The sequence below is a fragment of the Calcarisporiella thermophila genome (genome assembly GCF_041956535.1).
Source record: "Calcarisporiella thermophila strain CBS 279.70 unplaced genomic scaffold VTP21scaffold_28, whole genome shotgun sequence".
In the NCBI taxonomy this organism is placed as follows: Eukaryota; Fungi; Calcarisporiellomycota; class Calcarisporiellomycetes; order Calcarisporiellales; family Calcarisporiellaceae; genus Calcarisporiella; species Calcarisporiella thermophila.
The window spans coordinates 373,919-391,553 of record NW_027192218.1 but is presented as its reverse complement, the minus strand read 5'-3'; the positions used below and the strand labels follow the sequence as shown (position 1 = coordinate 391,553).

The window sequence follows — 17,635 nt, the reverse complement described above, 5'->3', positions numbered from 1 at the left end:
AAAGCATGGAAAATCTGGAACTTTTCTTGTAAATTTTCTATTTTTTCAACGTTTTATTTGGACGAGGGGCTTAGAAATTGTTCACAAAATTTAGGAAAAATGAAATAAAAGTTCCAGACTCTCAATGTTTTCTACTTTTTCCTATATCTTTCTCCATGCACGCTCTTTGTAGGATGGCTCAAGAAAAACACGAAAAGTGATGCTTTCCCAAGGATTACCGTTTGAAACCAATCACAAATGTTCAACCCGCCCAATTTTAATCTCCGCCGCAAAATATCCTAATTTGGCCTCATTCCAAGCCATCTCTTTGAGGCTTATCTTAGTATCCTATGTGGCGGGGGTTTTTTGTAGAAGAGAAAGATTTAACTCCATTTATTTGATATATATATGTACATTTGAGATTGTAATAAATCATACGAAGACGTAGCTACGTAGGCACAGAGATTAAGAAGATCTGAAAGTAACATATGTAACATCTTACATAGTATCAGAATAAGGGATCTAAGGAAAGCTAAGATAGTAGTAAAATGCGAGTCCTATATACTGTACATAATATAAGGCAAATCAAGTTCTTTGTTAAGATCAATGCTATTGTCACTTCGGGGACAACGGCCATTATTTTAATAGTTTTCATCCTTCGCCCCCTGAATTTTTTGGACCAAAGTCCCTAGAATTTTTTTCCGATAGTAACATTCATTCCTCAAATTTTTTCGATTTTCGAGCTTGGCCAAATCAAGATTCTGTATAGGCCTAACTTGTTCATCTGAATCTTCCCTTTCAAATGCAACTTCAGCCAATTGTTGTTTTGATCATGCCCTCCTAGCAAGTGCTTCTAGCCGCCTTTTCTCTCGCCATTTAGCAGCCTTAGTCGAATCGGTCATAATGCGTCGATAATGCTCGCGTAGACGACGAGCATCTCCTTCTCTTCTTTTCTTCATCCTCTTTGCTGTCTCCTCAATAGTAATGTTCTCACTTGCAACCATGGAGTTTGAACATTCTCACCAGAGAATGTAAACTCTCATGACGTAGCTCGGGTCGTCAGTGACGTAGCACTATGAGGCGGTACGCGCGAGAGGCAAGGAAAGTGGCGCCACAGGGTAGCTGTTCGCACCACCGGTTTCTGCACGCTAGCTCCTGAAACAGGCTCGATATCCAACGCGCTACAGTCACGCATGCATCCACCTCAGTGACCTGGAGTTCCTGCATGATGGGGGTGTTGAAATGATTGGGCGGGGGCGAGCTTTTCGGCTCGATGAAATTGAGTCATATCTGGCACATCAAGGCACACCAGCGCATATAGTAAAAGAACTCTGCCGAAGTGAGCGTTTTCATCCGTCCACCTCCGACTCATCTCTACACCCCCTTCTCTTCGACGAAACTTAAATCCCGCTCCATTTCTACTAGCGGAGGGAGTATGTTCATAAAGCATCGCGACATTAGGAACAAGTTGGAGAGGATCTCGGCATCGGACTCCGTCCACACTATCTCTGGTAGCTTGTAAATGGTGATGTAATCGCAAATAGCTGCCGTGAGGATACTTGTAACAGTTCTGAGACTGTTAATGATTCGGATTCTTATTGAATATATGAAAAGTGGTCTTAATTCAATTAGAATAATGGACAAAATGGACAAATGGACAAAAGGTGGGCCAAAGAATGGGCAAACAATGGGCAAGGAATAATAAACAAAGATCGAGGCTTAAATAGTAAACAAGATAAACCTTAATCAGCGTGGGAACCAATGAGCATATAAAAGGAAATACTGAATCAGGATAGAGAGATGGTGGCTTGGTCCTGTTACAATACTCTGGAGAAAAAATCACGAAGCGATTGAATCGAGAATCGCATGTAATACTAATTTTATTGTCTTGAATTGGCTTACTAGAGCTTTGTGGGTATCCGAATCTTCGTGCGGGAATATGTTGGGCTTGAAATTCTCTAAATGCGACGGCATCGGCATCAATGACTGTGTCTCTGAGTACAATGTTGTTCCATAATCCCAAAACATGAGAGCGAGCCTGGTTGAATAACAGAAAATTAATCTACTATTCACTAATAAAAGCACCGGAAAAAAAAACCTTACTCCAAACGTTTTTTAGCTTCCATCTGCATAGCATAATGCCTGTTCCATTTTCCGGCCATGTCCAAATATTGGCTCATCAAAACGGCTTGAGCCAAAAAGCTCCGCCCTTCAGATATCTTCAAGTCCATGACGCGGTAGATGCTCAAGTTCAGAGCAACAACACTGAGTGAAGGCTGGGCGCATCATGTTGCTCTCTTAGCCTGTGTAATGCTTCCTCGAAGCAGCGTTCACCAATCGAAGGAAGTTGGAGGCGATATGAAACATTGATATGGTACTGACAGACCTGTTGAATTAAGTATGTGAATTTGGTAAGCCAAGGAAAATCCTAGGAGAGAAGAGCATAACATTAACATGTTGGGACGCCCAGGCAATACAAGAATGGACAAAGCCAAGTGGCAAATTCCTATAGTTAAAATTGTCAATAATTCTGTGACATTAACTGGTCGATGAAAAAAGAAACAGCTTGAACAGTACACCCCGAAAAGATACTGCAGAATATTTGGCTGCTCAAGAGCTTTTTCAGTATCTTTGAATCCACCGGTTTCACGAGGCATACAGTAAGTGCTGAGTATTGTTCAAATGAGGCAAGGTGTTTTACAGCAATGTTTGCGGTTAGAGTCGAGGATGTGCCGAATAATTTATTTACATTAAACAGGGATAAGCTCAAGGATGATGTGCGCACGTGGAAATAATCCGCTAGCAAATTTTTTAATTCCTGAATTTGCGTCACAAAATATACTATAGTTCTTACTCAACTCCAATTGCCCCAGGTAATCTGCCTTCTGAGGTCGACCAAAGCCTTAGATTATTGGACCAAAAATTTCGCCCGCTCACTAAACGTCGAGTTCGACATTAAACGAACTATCAGGATTCGCACACTTTATCCAAAAAATGCTCCCAACATCCGCTCCCTAATTGTTTTGGTTCAGACTATGCAAATAGAGCAGTTGAGACTTAGCCAAAATTTCTCTAGAGGTATATTCTTTTATATCCCACTTGTGGAATCACAGTTCTCTTTGGTCTTCATTCTCACTTATACACTCAAGGAATTGTTTTCGTTCATATGCATGTGATATCGATTCAGGCGCCATTTTCAAAACTTTAGCTGCGCACCCCTTACCTTATCAATTTATTTCTCACCTCTAATATATTTTGCAGTTCAAGTTGCAGCTAAGAATAGCTATCAAGCCCGAATGTCTCATTTTTTCCTGTAAAGTTGCCACCGGGAGCGGACCGAGGTTATGAATGGATATTCTCCATATATACAGTTCAAATAGAATAGAGGACATACAATATTTTGCGTGTCATGAAGCACGAGGGCTACTCAAAAGCGGTGATCGAACATAGCCACCCTAACCTTATATTGACTGTCAGCCCCAGGATTAGTCTTTCTTTGACGAAATGAGCTGGAAGGACTAGTCAGGATGCTCGCTTAGATTCGCTCCACTACTGTAAATACTCAATTCCCAAAATCTGGTTATAGATTTTGAACACTTTGCATCTCTCTGGTAGACGCGATTTTCAAATAGATTTTATCTAGGAGGCAGGGTATCTCATACGACGAAACCCTAAAGTCCTGAGAAGTGGATGGAAGTTACTCGCCAGAGTAAAATTGGTACTTTTTGTTGTGCTAGATATATTTTTAATACTAGAGTGTTATGTCTACTTAATGATCTATTTATTTTATTCAATGTTCCTGAATAATCGGCTTTTACAAAAATAAAGCATTTTCGGACTTCAAATTAACTACCCAACGAGAACACCTTGGAATCTTGCGCAGGAGATACAGAAATGGATATGAATGAGAAAATAAATGAAATTCATATCAAAATGCTCATAATAAATCATACAATAGATACAACATTCACAAATTCTATTTTATACAGGCTGAATAATGAATTCCTTGTGAACTTCTCGTTGTAATTCCTTCATGCTATCTAGTGCTTGCTCTAATTCAAACAGATTTTTCAAATGCAATTCCAAAGGGTGTTCATTAGGCTGAAATATAGCTCCTTCCTCAAACTCGTTTCCATTTCGATCAATCTCAATGTGCGTACCCATAATTAAATCAACTTGCAAATTTCGTTGACGCACGGCGTTCGCCAACCGCTTAATGGATTGTTTATATTGAACAAAATCGCTCACAAATAGCCGTCCTGGGTATAGCGAATCGCCGGTGAGAAGCCATTTGGTTTGAGGATCGTAGATTGCAATTGAAGATTCTTCATGGCCAGGGATCCCAAATATCAATAAAGGTCGATTACCAAGATCAAATGTAGTAGGTTCGCCCTCAAAGCTAGCCATACCAAAGAAGTCGGCAACTTCATTTGGGCTAAGACCGGCAATACGGGTGTTTGGAGCACCGATAAATTCAGGGTCGTTGAAAGTATGATCGCCGTGAGCGTGACTATGCGTTACGAGAAGTCCGAGATTAGAGTTTGGCTTGCCTGTACGGCGACAATGTTCGTCGATAAGTTGCTAAGGATGGAACGATTTGAGGATAATACCATTAACATTAGGGAAAATGTGAATAAAAAAGGCAGGCATGGGATGGAAATGCAAAAATAGTGGGATAGAAAATTGAGATAAAATGATTTATAGCTTGGAGTTTGCTTTACCTCGATTTTTTGTCTGAAGGTAGGATCTTCTGAGTTTGCCGCGCCAGTATCCTGTAAAAGTATCTTATCTTCACCGAATAGCTATCTCAAAATGATATCGAGAAAATGTAGTCAATATATGTATCCTGCATAGGCACTTGTACAAAAAAAATAAATAAAGCAACGCATCTCTGTAAAAATGCGATTCTATATGACTTGCTCACCATGTAAATAAAAGGCTTCTCAAATGAAAGCTGCTCACTTTGTCGAACGATGACTGTATTGTCGTTAAACCAGAAGTCTTGATAATTTGGAGCTTTTGTGCCTGGAGGGTCATTTCGCCAGACAACGTTGAGTGCCTGACCACCATCATGGATCCCGTCATTATGTGTCATTATCAACTCATCGTGGTCTTCAAGTCGATCTTGTCGATCCTGTTTCTGCCCCAATTGTTGTTTACTACGCCATTGTTGGCGATTCTGGCCACCTTTAATAACAGAGGCAGATGCGCTAATGAGTAATAGTATCATAATCCATTGAATGTGGATTGAAACAAAAAGCATTGTGCAAACGCAGGTTTATATGAAGTATATGATATGAAAATGATAAAAAGATAGCAAGAATATTTATAGGACAAACACAAAGGAAGCCATGGTAGGGGGAAGTAAGGACGATAATTAACCCCAATGGAAATTTCCATTTTTTGATCTTGCTGAAATTCTTGAAGTTCCGCCTGGAGTTTATGGGTAAATCCCATTGGATTCCCGGGGCAAAATCCGTAGACATTAATAATCTCCGAACATTTTCAAATTTGGTATAAAGGTTATGCGACGGCTAAGTTTAAATTGAACAGTTAGGGAGTAGTCCATGGTTCCCGATAACACCTGTCATTCTGTTCATTTCTATTTCTCTCTTTTTTCGTATTCCCAGTTTTCTTCTATTGAGTGCTACGGAGTCGTACCCTGTGTGACGACATCAATATAACGTTTATATAAGTTCCTTGATTTCCCAAATTTATCTGTAATTTTATACGTAAATTTCACTAGTAGATTTTTTGTCCAATATAGGTCCATCATCATGAAGCACAGACCGTTGGTCCAGTTGCATTCGCTCATTACTTGAAACTATCGTGTGAAAGGATGGACGAATAGCTGCGAAAAAACCACGGACAAGGATATTAGTAAGTTTGTGAATTATTTCGGAAATAGGAACCGGTCACATCATACAGATCCTTAGGCCTTCTAGCGTACATTTTATTTGTTAATATGATTACCGATATCCTATCTGAATTTAGTGTAAAACAATATTAGCATCATTGTCTTATCATAATGGGATGGTTAATATTATTGTCCTTTACAAACTTAGCAGGCATTATATCTTGAAAAAAGCAAGTCTTATGCCAAGGTTAGGTTTGAAGAGGATGGAGCTGAGAACTCGCCACTCGGTTTAATAAGATTCGGTGAAGCAAAGATAGGATAATAGACGACTCGAAATAATTGGAAGTGAGATAATGAATACCATTACCAATACCAAGTTGAAGAGTTTTTCTTAGATGTTGAGAAAATAGCTGTATGTTACCTCTGCATCGCAAAATGCGTTAATACAAACAATAAATGAATATAAAATATCATGCATTTATTAAATTTCTCTGTAATGGAGCACCTATTTCCTCATTATTAAGCTAGGAATTTACTATACTACAAAAATTCAACTCAATTTAAAATATATAGGTAGTCAAAGGATGAAGCAGTAGTGGCTCCAATACATACTGTAAAACATCTCTAGAAAAATAAAAGTTAGAGAGAGATGGATTTTAGAATATGTCAGTTGAAAGTAAATTGGATTAGGACTATAAAATGGCGAGCTATCTGAATCCCTAAATACGGGTTATACCATTTAACAAGTTGCTTGAGCGCTAAACTAATGAACAAATCAGTGTTTAATCCGAATAAGAGTTTAAGAGTGAATTGGTTGCGTACACACTATCCTCCTCATGTAACTAAAACAAAGGCATTTGGCTTGGTTCTGGAAAGAATTTTTGATATTCAGATCTTTATTCTACTCAATGAAAGCATAGGTTGGTTTTTAGGTGTCCAATTTGTAATTTTCATCTTAGGTAGATGCATGTGTTGATATGAACTAAATCAAAGTTTTATTAACAAAATTTTAACTTTCTCACCATCTCGGGCGTCTAGTGTGTGCACAATATGAATCGTATTTTGGTTTATTTCAGTCGATTCAGCCCAGGAAGGTGGAACAATGGTAATATTAAAGCCATCAGGATAATATATGCGTCTTTGTACCTTAATCACCGTCGGTAGAGTGGCCGCAGAATTGATACGATACTCAAGATAGAAAGAATAATCGTTATCATTGAATTTGTACTCCATTATTTTCCCTGCCACAGCAGGAGCGAAGGTGCGGGAGTACAACTTCTCCATCTCGAAACGCGAATCACCCGTATTTTCATCGATTAGGGATGACTCTCCATCAAAGTTACCAAAACCTTTATATGCCCATCCGAGATATGACTGTTGATATTTGTCAGCTGCCTGTTGGGTTTTGAGAGTCAGCTTGTTAAGTTTATCTGCTTTTTCATTCCATGTTTGTGGGAATTCAGACAGTATTCCTATCAATATTCCGATGGATAAATCAGTTGAACTTTCTTATAAACGAATATACCAAATCATTGCTCTGTTTACCTCCACATTGAAGCCGTTTAATATCTTTGATACGGTTCTTCAATGTTGCTTCGGGATTCATTTGTGGAGGAAAATAAAAATGATAACTTAATCCAGTCTTGTTTCTCCATCGAGGACCTCCTGGAACTTCTCTAAATCCCGAAAAAATATCCCAAGTAACACCTTCTATAAAAACGATCGAATCCTCATCATATTCTCGAATCGCCTTATGTATTCTCTCGAAAAATGGCTCGAGATTTTTCCTGTCAGCTGTTTTCATATGAATATAATTACTTTATATCAGATTAAAGCCATCGAAAAAACTAACCAAATCCAGGAATTAAGAGTTTTGGGTTTGCATAGATATTTCCTGCCCACGGCTCTCGAAAAAGCAAAAATCAAAATTAGATTTCAAAGCGACGAACAATATGGATTATCCACATTTACCATTCAATAAATCATAACCTATGACATTAGGATAACTACCAAAATACTGAGCTATTTTACCCCATTGTGCTGAAAACGAGTCTAGTAATCCATCATTGTTTTTGTACAAATTATCAAAAGCCTTGGAGACTGCCGAGGAAAAATGATACCAGGGCCAAAAAACTTTTTTACAGTCTTTGTCGCTTGGAATATTATACTCGTTGGTCGAATAAGATGGTTTTATAGGGAAGGGGAATCTGAACGTATCAAAAGCCCAATTGAGAGATGTGGCCCACTAGGAACAAAATATATTGAATTTATCTTTTTCGAATGCAAGGGATAATAGGCAAACACTTACACCTGGTGCTCCATCACCGCAGAATTGTTCTGCATATATATCCTGGTCTTTGTTTAGAATAAACTTGTCAATTCTCGAAACGAGCGAAATCATATTAGATAGAAATACTTGCGAGAATCAAGAAGAACAAATATGTCATACTTTGCGCAACTTTCAATAATTTTTTTTATAGTATCGAGATATTTTTCATCGTATATATCCCTACGAGGCTCAACACCTGCCCACAATATGCCTAATATTAATATTCAAAGTTGATTATTAGACAAAGACAAAATCATAAGTGCTCATTGTACCCACTCACCTAACCGAATCATATTAATGTTAAGATCAGCGAGAATTTTCACATCTTCTTCTGAAAAGCTGTATACACTGTCATACTTTTCTGTTAAAGGGTGGTAAGGAGGAGATTTATATACGACATTGGTTCCATGAAAAATAATACTGCGTCCAGCTTCATCAATAAATTGGTTTGTTGTTAAGTCGACGTGAGTAACACTAGAAAGCCCATGGCCCAAACGGTGAAAATACACTGATAATGTGAGAATCGATAATAACAATTTATGCATATTACTGAAGAACTGTTCATTTTGTTTGAATAGGGCATTTAACGTGTCGTAACAAAATTACATAGCAGCCAGGGTCAAGGAACCTTGCTCGATCAACATGATGAAACTAATGATTAACATCAGTAAGTACATATTTTACCAGGGTTGCCGATCCAGTTTTCCCTAATACAAATTAATCTTTTGTTATTTTATAAAACCACTATCAATCTTTCCAAGAGCTTACGCATATGATTGCTGTACTTGTTTCCCCCTATTATGGATTGGATACAGGTTAGTAGCATTTTTTATTCTTTAGAGAGGATTTGTGTTTTGTAGTACATTACAACGGTAAATTATTATCATATTTAGATTTCTGTAAACGCAACCGCCTAGCATCCGGTTGAACAAAATACCTCTAAAGTTATGTGAAACAAATCTCCGTTACAATTTTAAGTTCACTGGGTAAATAACCAGAAGAGAGAGCTGCTGTAATGTTACCGCGTTGATTGTATAGATTATAGGTATATTATGAGACCTTGTGAATGGGAATTGGAAAGACATGAGTATTATCATAGTGTAATAGTAAAGGCTATATGGACTTCATATGTATTCAAGAACAAGCAATAAAAACTTGTCGAGCACAAATAGTTTGTTTGCTTTCAAAAGGAAAATTAAAATAATTTGAAAATATATTCTACACTATTAGTTAGTGTAGTAGCTTGGTAATTTGAATACAGAGAATTGAAATCGGGGGGCGCAGCTTTCGATCATTAGAGGTGTGAAAATTCACATGTCAAAAAAAAAGGCTTTGAAAGAGTATATATATAGTGCTGTTTTCTTTATTACACCAATTTAATTATCCAAACATGGCCGTGCAAAAACTTTCGATTTCTCATGCTGATTGCGAGCAAGTTGCTTACATTCTTGCTCATGACAATCATGAGAATCGTAGACGCATGCTTGATTTCGTAGCCAATGATCCGCTTTATACGCCGCGCTATGATGTGTCTCTCCCTTTTCAGCGCGAAATTGCCTTGCAAAGGTTGAAAAAGATAGCCCATAAAGGCTTCATCAGTGTCATGGACTTCGAGAGAAATCCTCTGAACATATTTGCCGGTATACCAAAACCCATTAAATGCGATGTTTTTGTTAATGAATACACATTTTTCTAATTGCATTTATAATTTTTTACAGCTCATGAAGTGGCCGGCATGATCGATGGTAGTATGGGAACAAAGGTTAATATTATCTTGGATTACCATAAAAAATTTTAATCTAACTAATGTTTTTCTCTCGAACTCTACTATTACGTTTACTACATTTAGATGACTGGTGAACTTTCGTTTTTTCCTCTTTGGACAAAGACCAGCGGAACTTAATGTTCCTTTTTACTCTAGTTCAATGGAATCTCTTTGGTGGAACAGTTATCAAACTCGGTACAGAGCGCCATCGCAACTTGCTCCCGAAAATAGACGACATGACTGCCATAGGATGTTTCGGATTGACTGAACTGGGATACGGTAATAACGCAGTAGAGATGGAAACTACAGCTGTCTATGTAAGCAATAAATGATATTTTTTTTGCATAAGAAATTCTACTCACTATTCTCAACTTTAGGACGAGAAAACCCATGAGTTTATTATAAATACTCCTTCCACATTGGCTCAAAAGTACTGGATTACCAATGTATGCACTATTGCTGCTCTTAATTAAAGAAGGTATCTGTGAAGTTAACTCTGTATTTTCTTGTTTATGTACTGTTAGTCTGCGGTCCACGCCAAATGGTGCGTTGTTTTCGCCCAGCTAATGATATCCGGTCATAACGAGGGAATCCATGCCATTCTCGTAAGGATACGTGAAGAAGAGTAAGTTTATTAAATTGTATAAGTAAGAGCCAATAATTGACTTCTCTTGTATAGTATGACTCCTTGCAAAGGAGTGCGTATTGAGGATATGGGAATGAAATTCGAATGCAATGGTGTAGACAACGGAAAGCTTTGGTTTGATAATGTATGACCTCTTTTGATATTCCAAGTTTCGAATTTAATTTTTTAATTGATTCTGAATTTCACAGGTGCGTGTCCCAGCCGAGAATCTTTTAAATAAATATTCTGAAGTGACTCGCGACGGAAAATTCTCTTCCATGATTAAAAGTAAGAGAGGGTAGGTCTACTTGATTAAAAGCATATATATATAAAAGTTATTCAATGTATAATTCGAGTAGTCGTTTCTTGAAAGTAGCCGATCAGCTGCTATCTGGTCGCCTCGCAATTGCCTCACTTTGCCTTGGCGGAACTAAAGGTAAATAAATCACAAAAGCATTACTATTTATTATATACTCATTCTTGTCCTTCTTGTCAGTCTGCCTTAACATCGCTTTCCGGTACGCAAATAGCCGACTCTGCGTGGGTCCAACTGGAAAAAGGTATCTTCACTTGACATTTGCGAAATACGAACTATGACACTCACATCTGTCTTCAGTGATACACCCATCCTTGCCTACCAGCTTCAACAGCGAGCTCTTCTTCCGCTGTTGGCCAGCACAGTTTGCTTGAATATGGGTCTTAATTACTGCAAAAAGCGCTGGGCTGAACAAGTAATAGAGTTTAAATCTTTAATTATATCTCTTTAATACTAATTTTATTTGTAACTTTAAAATAGTCAGTGAAAGACTCCGAGGAAGTGGTTCGACTGTGCTGTGTGATTAAACCTCTCGTCACTTGGAATGCTGAAAAGACCGCAACCACCTGTCGTGAGCGATGTGGCGGCCAAGGTTATTTGAGTGTGAACAGGTTTGGTGAACAAATCGGTGAGTGATTGATTTCCAACTAAATTATTGAATAATGGGATTAATCGACACTGTACTTCTAGGCTTCTCTCATGCTGGTATCACAGCTGAAGGTGATAACAGTGTGTTGATGCAAAAGGTTGCTAAAGAATTAGTGACTGGCCTCCAGGAAGGGAAAAATATCAACTTGCCTACTACAATCAGCGCTAAAGAAGCCATCAATTTGGATGTAAGCACCTCTGAGGGTCTTTATGAGCTATTCAAACTTAGGGAAGCTGGATTATTACATGAGGTAAAATGTTTTGCCAAACTTTGTTTAAATTGGTCAGCTAAATGATAGAAATGCGCATAGCTTGCTAGCTCAATGCAGCGAAAGCTCTCGAGTGGAAAGAAACTTTTCGAAGTTTGGATGGGAGAGGAATCAGACGCTATACAGGCATTTGCCAAGTCATATGGTGAAAGAATTAGTTATGAGCAGACCTTCAAGGCAGTAAAGGAAGCTAAGGGAGGATCACGGTAATTTCATTCATTTATTTTTCTACCAGAGTTACTAGGGTTAACGTAATGATGATGATTATATAATGTAGTTTGATACTTGAATCGTTGTTACGTCTCTGGGGATTGTCATTGATTGATACATATGCTCAGTGGTACTTGACCCGCAACTTAGTCACCCCCAAAACTTCATTACGCGTTTCTGAGCTTATCCGGGAGATCTGCGCCCAGCTGGGTCCACATTCTTTACAGTTGGTAGAATGCCTCGGTGTAGATGAGCGCATTTTGCATGCTCCTATTGCCGGTGGTGCAGGTGGATGGGAGATTTATAATAGAACTGATAATAAGGGAGAACTTATGGATCACCACTTGTTGGAAACCAAGGGTCTAACATCTAAGTTGTAAAGATGGATAATTTTCTATTTTTTATTTTCAAATGTATAAAAAACATTTATTTTCCACTGTTCTTTTATCATAACAGTAGAAGATTTACCAGAGTAATTGTGTTAATTTATCCATTTGGAAATAATATATATTTTTAATATATATTGTGATTAATTTAATGAACCGCTTAGAAGATGCAATACATTAGGCAAATGTATCTCAGCACTGCAATTTCTCCTCGGCTTCATTAGTGAATTTACCGACTCTATCAAGACATTTGAGATGTTGACCTATTAAAATTACTGCATAGCTACTATAAGTCATTGTTAATACCCAATTATCAAAGCATCAAACATAATCACAATAGATTAGTGTAACAATCTTTCTATACACGATTCCCCCTTATACTAGGCACAACTATCATAAAAGTGAGATGATTATGGATAATTAGATAATAGTAATTGTTGAAAGAAGAGTTATAGTTTGGTTAGCCATTTATTTTTTTATCTTAGAATGCTTGAATGGAGAATCAGACATGACATCTCAAAAGAAGTTATTATACTGTATATAATGGGCGGTTATTATTTTAGGTTATTAATTGGTTGAATGTCCAAATATTATTTTATTGATATAATTCAAATTTACAGAGCAAGTATCTTTTTGAGAATTCAAAAGCCTTCTGTTTTCTTTAGCTCAGCATTTTTATATTATGACAGACACATTTTGAATCGATTCAAACAGAATAAAGGTCCAAAGAGTTGAAATCACAACGGAAACCTTAGGCTAATTTAGTTGCCTTTTCTACAGTCAAGTGTAAAGAACCCAGCAGGAGAAAAATTGGTGTCAGAAGTGCCAATTCCAAAGTAATACCCCGGGAACACCTCTCTGAAAAAAGTGGAAGCTTTATGTGGGAGATCAACACGAATCGACTGCACGTTGTCGACCGGATAGAGACCGTAAGACACCACTCCATTAAGCTTTAAAAATGGAGTATTAATTGTCATAGTTCCCCCGTTCTCATTAGTGTAATATGTCGCCGATCTCCACATAGAAGCGCCAGTTTTTAGCATACTTATCAGCTTTTGGTCAGCTTCATTGCATTGACCTGATTCACAAGGTTTAGCGACACCGAAACAATCTGCACCATAATTTGGCATTCGTCCAGCAGCCTTGAGTGAACTCCAGAAATCTTTCAGTTGCGAAGTAGTGCATGGCCGTATGTCAATATTGTCACTCGGGCTTTGACTAAGGTTGCATGCCCCAATTGCATTTGAAATGCCTGTTGCGCAAAGAAAAAAGATAAATATCAATCCTACACGACACAACATTGATAGAAGATACTGAATATTAATGGAGCAAGTATTAATATTATGCTATAAGCAAAAATGCAAAATAACAGATCCAAAAAATAAATTTAGGGATTAAAACATGCATAACAAATATTTGTATGAAAAACAGAAACTTTTTTATGAGGTCAGACTAGTTATGTAAATTTAACATGGGTGAATTTTATCAATTTTGCCAGCATTACAGGGCATATAAAATTAATGATCGACCACAAGAATAACCAGGAGTTGGATATTTAAAATGGTGGCATACGTTCTGATAACGGATGTAGAACCTGGTACATTGTTTTAATTAGCGAAAGGAAATTTATAGTCATAACTTGCAATAATTTAAGGAATAATTTGAAAGATGCTTCTTGCTCTCTTCCAATTTTTCAGTTGATAAACGGATTTATCAAGTAGTATTTGGAACATGTAGACGAATAAAAGAGCACAAAAAATGGCACACTTATATTAATAAAGATTATTCCCAAGTTCAGCGATAGAGATAGCCTAGTGATAGGTTGAAATTCCCTTTTTTAACCCTATGTAATATCAGTGTACCCTAGAGTATTCATCTCTCTCGCTAATCATCAAGGCTATGTAATAATAATCTCTTCCCTATTAACAAAAGCTTCGGTTCGTTTTGAATATGTTTTATTTTTCACGGTTCTTTTGCCAATGTTTGCTCAGGTAGCCCATGCGCACAATTAATAAAATGTAATATATACAATGATATCAAATAGAAAGAAATATTTTAATGCAAAAGTCGGTGTGCCACGTTTGTTATGAAGAATAGACTAGCGATATCACCAAATTGTTCATAGTATCCTTTTTTTTCATGTATCATAGTTCTTCTAATGTAGTAATGAGAACATGTCGACAACTCCAGGCCAATTCAGAGTACACGCTGTCGTACACCCATGCAAAAATAAACTCTTTGGTGAATGATATTTAGCTATAAATCATCCGAACAATTGGATTGTTGATGAATATAAATGCTGTTCGAGATCCAAACTTCTGTTATCGGTCCATGGCTAGAGCTGGTTTGAGGAGATGCTAGGACAAATTTAGCCTCGTTCATTTTTCTCTCTTTACTTTCAGATTGAAACCTTACAAAAAATAATGGAAATACTGGTTTCAAGCCTCTTTTCAAAAATCTCTTTATGGAAATACTGTTTAAGCCACGGTCTCCTTGTCAAATCTCAAGGATGAGAAAAAAGACTGAATCCATTGTTAATGAACCAATATTCAACTTAATCACGTCTAAATCTTAGCCTCTCGATATATTTAATCGATGCTGTTCAAAGATTAGATACTAAGTATGTATATGTGCATTAACATAAATGAGTGCCTTTTCTTCATTCATTCTCTGCTCACATCTCTGCTCACCTTTGAGCCATTCCTCCGTACTAGTGAGTGTTTGTATGGTTTCGCAGTAGTTATGGCCGCAGTGTGCTCGTTCACGGATAAAGACTTAAGAGTGTAATCAATGTGACGGGCGGTTCCGAAATAGGTCGCTACGCCTCGGCTCTTCCCGCGTGAATAGGGTTGTACCAATAAGGCTAACCCAAGAAGGAACGCTACAGCAGTCCCAATTTGGTAAACTAGCTGAAAATTGCAACCTCGTGTAACAGAGCAGCATTGTTTTGCCTTAAAATGTTGTTTATAAGCCACGCGTAAATGGGGCTTAACGCCTCTGAGAAAGAGGAGTAGGGAATAAATGTATCGAAAAAGTCAGGAAGATCAACTTCTCACTAATCCACCTGTTATACTGAGAATAAGTCTTATCATCGTCTAAGCTTCACCAACATAACAAGGTGATAATCAACGGTTCAGACCCCTCAACTCTAATTCTACAGTTGCTACGCGAAGATTCATGAATGCCCTCAAATTGCCCCTCTCAATGAGAATGGCACTGCTTGCTATCACCTTGTTATTGGTAGCACGGTTCGCTGGTGCCAACCATTGGATGCTTGGGGATGAGAATGCTATTCATTGTTATACGGCCAATTCCTCTATCTCTGACAGTCAACAGCAATCTCTCAACATTAATGGTCTCTCATTATCGTGGGTTCAGCCCATCCCGCGAGATAATCTATCTGAAAATCGCCTCATATCTGCATCATTTAAGGTCAGTGCCCAACCCAGCTTCTACACTCAAAACACCGGAGTGGTTCTACCCGATCCCACATCAGAGAACTTTACCAATCTCTGCCTTCGGAAGCAAGATCCCGCTACCGGGGCTCCTGCTTGCGGCAACACTCCGACCAGCGCTAACTGTTGCATTTATCATGTTAATCTGCACGCTTGTAGAGGCGTATTCTCAGAATGTAACCCTTGGATTCAGCCCACCAATTCGACTTCAGCCTCGAACTACGTGCTTGTCACTCATACCACCAGTATTACTGGCGCACTAGACTCTGTTTTTTCATTCACTGACCTGAAACTTCCTGCCGACGATTGGACTATCATCGCACATATCAAGATGTTGAATTTCCAATGCGCCATTGGGGTCAAGCGCGCAGTTGCAGGCAATGTCGAAACCCCTCCCCCCACCTCAATTTCCAACACTTCGGGATTGCCGGCCTGGCAAATCGGGGTGATCGTTGCTTCGGCCGTAGTTGGCATAGCTCTCTTGGCCCTTGCAGCTTGGTTCTTTGTTGCACGTCGTAAGCCAAAAGTCCCCAAATCCATCACCACAACCACTATTCCCGGAAGTCCTATAGACTCTCCTCCCGCAACAGAATTCGCCTACGGTCCCTATTTACCCCCAGGAGCTCGGCAAACGCAATATTTGATGACATCGCCCGTCTACGATCAAAGGGGTAGTCTCTTGGTTCCTGGTTCTCCCACCTCGACCAACACATCGAATGTCCCCAGCCTACTGCCAGTACAACAGCAACAGATCTATCAATACGGTGACAAGCCACCTCTCTATTACATAACAGCCGATGCATACGGCGTTCGCCCGGGAAGCTCGGATTACAGTCCTAATATGCGCTCAGAGCACACGCAATCTATACAGAAGCCAGATGAAGCACAGCGCACACTGTCTCCCATTGCATCGCCAATGCAGATGTATTACACTCCAAGGCCCGAGGGTTATCCAGAGCACCCCGCTATCTTTTCAGATCATAATCCTGTTCCTCACGATCGTTCCTCATTTCCCCGAGACAATCCTTCCCTCTATCCCGATCAACCCACCGCCCAGGCTGCCACCAACCTCTATCATGGCACCGGGAGCTCAACGAATTCTCCCGAACTTCAAGTACGAGGATCCACAGCGAATACAAACTAGCAATTAAATTCTTATATCTTGAATGGTTTCCATAAATAATAATAGCTTTATTTCAATTATATTTTCACACCAATATGTTACAGCTTAGGATTAATTTTAATTTCCTCGTTTGTGTTCATTTTCTCATTTCTTTTCCACCTATTTCCCTGACCATATATATTTTAATCTATATAGCAATGCTGCCTCCTTTTGTTTTTTTTTAACTTTGCAAGACCTAAAAATTACTTTATATACCTTCGCCCGCAGTCTTCTTCACATTGAAAGGATTTACCTCTAAATACAGGCATTGAAGCCGATACAAATAGGCCTCTGTAGCTTAATCGACAATCATGGTATATAGACGAGTTCAGCAAGGGCTTACCTCATGACTAAGTTTATAAATTCCTAAAGCCGTGGGGCATTTTCACCGCAAACTCAATCTTTATCGAATGAAAGATGTAGCAATATGATACTAATCGAGGTATGTACAATTGTCAATATACTCTCTGTATTCTGTATTCTCAAGGAATTCGCGCCTAGGAAATGTTGAGCCGCAGCTTATTTTCTAATCTGCGGTTGTCTTTTTGCTAATTCTAGTCAAAACGCACTTTGTTTCCCGTTCGAGAATATAATTTAATATTTTTAATTAATTTGTTAATTTTAGGTACAATAT

The 17,635-nt window shown here is 38.4% G+C and overlaps 7 protein-coding genes across 7 annotated transcripts; 3 read left to right on the top strand and 4 right to left on the bottom strand.

Moving 5' to 3' along the window:
* Positions 1-527: 527 nt before the first annotated feature.
* On the top strand, positions 528-894 carry VTP21DRAFT_6739 (uncharacterized protein; the record flags this gene model as incomplete). The annotated part of the gene is made up of 2 exons (XM_069397402.1): positions 528-663; positions 749-894. 2 exons carry the CDS (start codon positions 528-530, stop codon positions 892-894), a joined length of 282 nt encoding a protein of 93 aa, XP_069246889.1.
* A 289-nt stretch (positions 895-1,183) lies between these two features.
* VTP21DRAFT_6738 (uncharacterized protein) lies at positions 1,184-2,210 on the bottom strand (the record flags this gene model as incomplete). The annotated part of the gene is made up of 3 exons (XM_069397401.1): positions 1,184-1,555; positions 1,882-2,017; positions 2,083-2,210. The coding sequence occupies 3 exons, from the start codon at positions 2,208-2,210 to the stop codon at positions 1,184-1,186; spliced, it is 636 nt and encodes a 211-aa protein (XP_069246888.1).
* Positions 2,211-3,960: 1,750 nt separating this feature from the next.
* Positions 3,961-5,209, bottom strand: VTP21DRAFT_6737 (uncharacterized protein; the record flags this gene model as incomplete). Its single annotated transcript, XM_069397400.1, has 3 exons — positions 3,961-4,560; positions 4,701-4,781; positions 4,904-5,209. 3 exons carry the CDS (start codon positions 5,207-5,209, stop codon positions 3,961-3,963), a joined length of 987 nt encoding a protein of 328 aa, XP_069246887.1.
* Positions 5,210-6,764: 1,555 nt separating this feature from the next.
* Positions 6,765-7,442, bottom strand: VTP21DRAFT_6736 (uncharacterized protein; the record flags this gene model as incomplete). The annotated part of the gene is made up of 3 exons (XM_069397399.1): positions 6,765-6,790; positions 6,859-7,308; positions 7,382-7,442. 3 exons carry the CDS (start codon positions 7,440-7,442, stop codon positions 6,765-6,767), a joined length of 537 nt encoding a protein of 178 aa, XP_069246886.1.
* A 2,572-nt stretch (positions 7,443-10,014) lies between these two features.
* Positions 10,015-12,378, top strand: VTP21DRAFT_6735 (uncharacterized protein; the record flags this gene model as incomplete). Its single annotated transcript, XM_069397398.1, has 13 exons — positions 10,015-10,021; positions 10,087-10,247; positions 10,308-10,376; positions 10,455-10,555; positions 10,610-10,700; positions 10,765-10,843; positions 10,929-10,991; positions 11,052-11,115; positions 11,172-11,286; positions 11,352-11,499; positions 11,562-11,770; positions 11,831-11,994; positions 12,066-12,378. The coding sequence occupies 13 exons, from the start codon at positions 10,015-10,017 to the stop codon at positions 12,376-12,378; spliced, it is 1,584 nt and encodes a 527-aa protein (XP_069246885.1).
* A 767-nt stretch (positions 12,379-13,145) lies between these two features.
* VTP21DRAFT_6734 (uncharacterized protein) lies at positions 13,146-13,685 on the bottom strand (the record flags this gene model as incomplete). The annotated part of the gene is made up of 1 exon (XM_069397397.1): positions 13,146-13,685. One exon carries the CDS (start codon positions 13,683-13,685, stop codon positions 13,146-13,148), a length of 540 nt encoding a protein of 179 aa, XP_069246884.1.
* Positions 13,686-15,561: 1,876 nt separating this feature from the next.
* Positions 15,562-16,983, top strand: VTP21DRAFT_6733 (uncharacterized protein; the record flags this gene model as incomplete). Its single annotated transcript, XM_069397396.1, has 1 exon — positions 15,562-16,983. The coding sequence occupies one exon, from the start codon at positions 15,562-15,564 to the stop codon at positions 16,981-16,983; it is 1,422 nt and encodes a 473-aa protein (XP_069246883.1).
* Between the last annotated feature and the right edge of the window lie 652 nt (positions 16,984-17,635).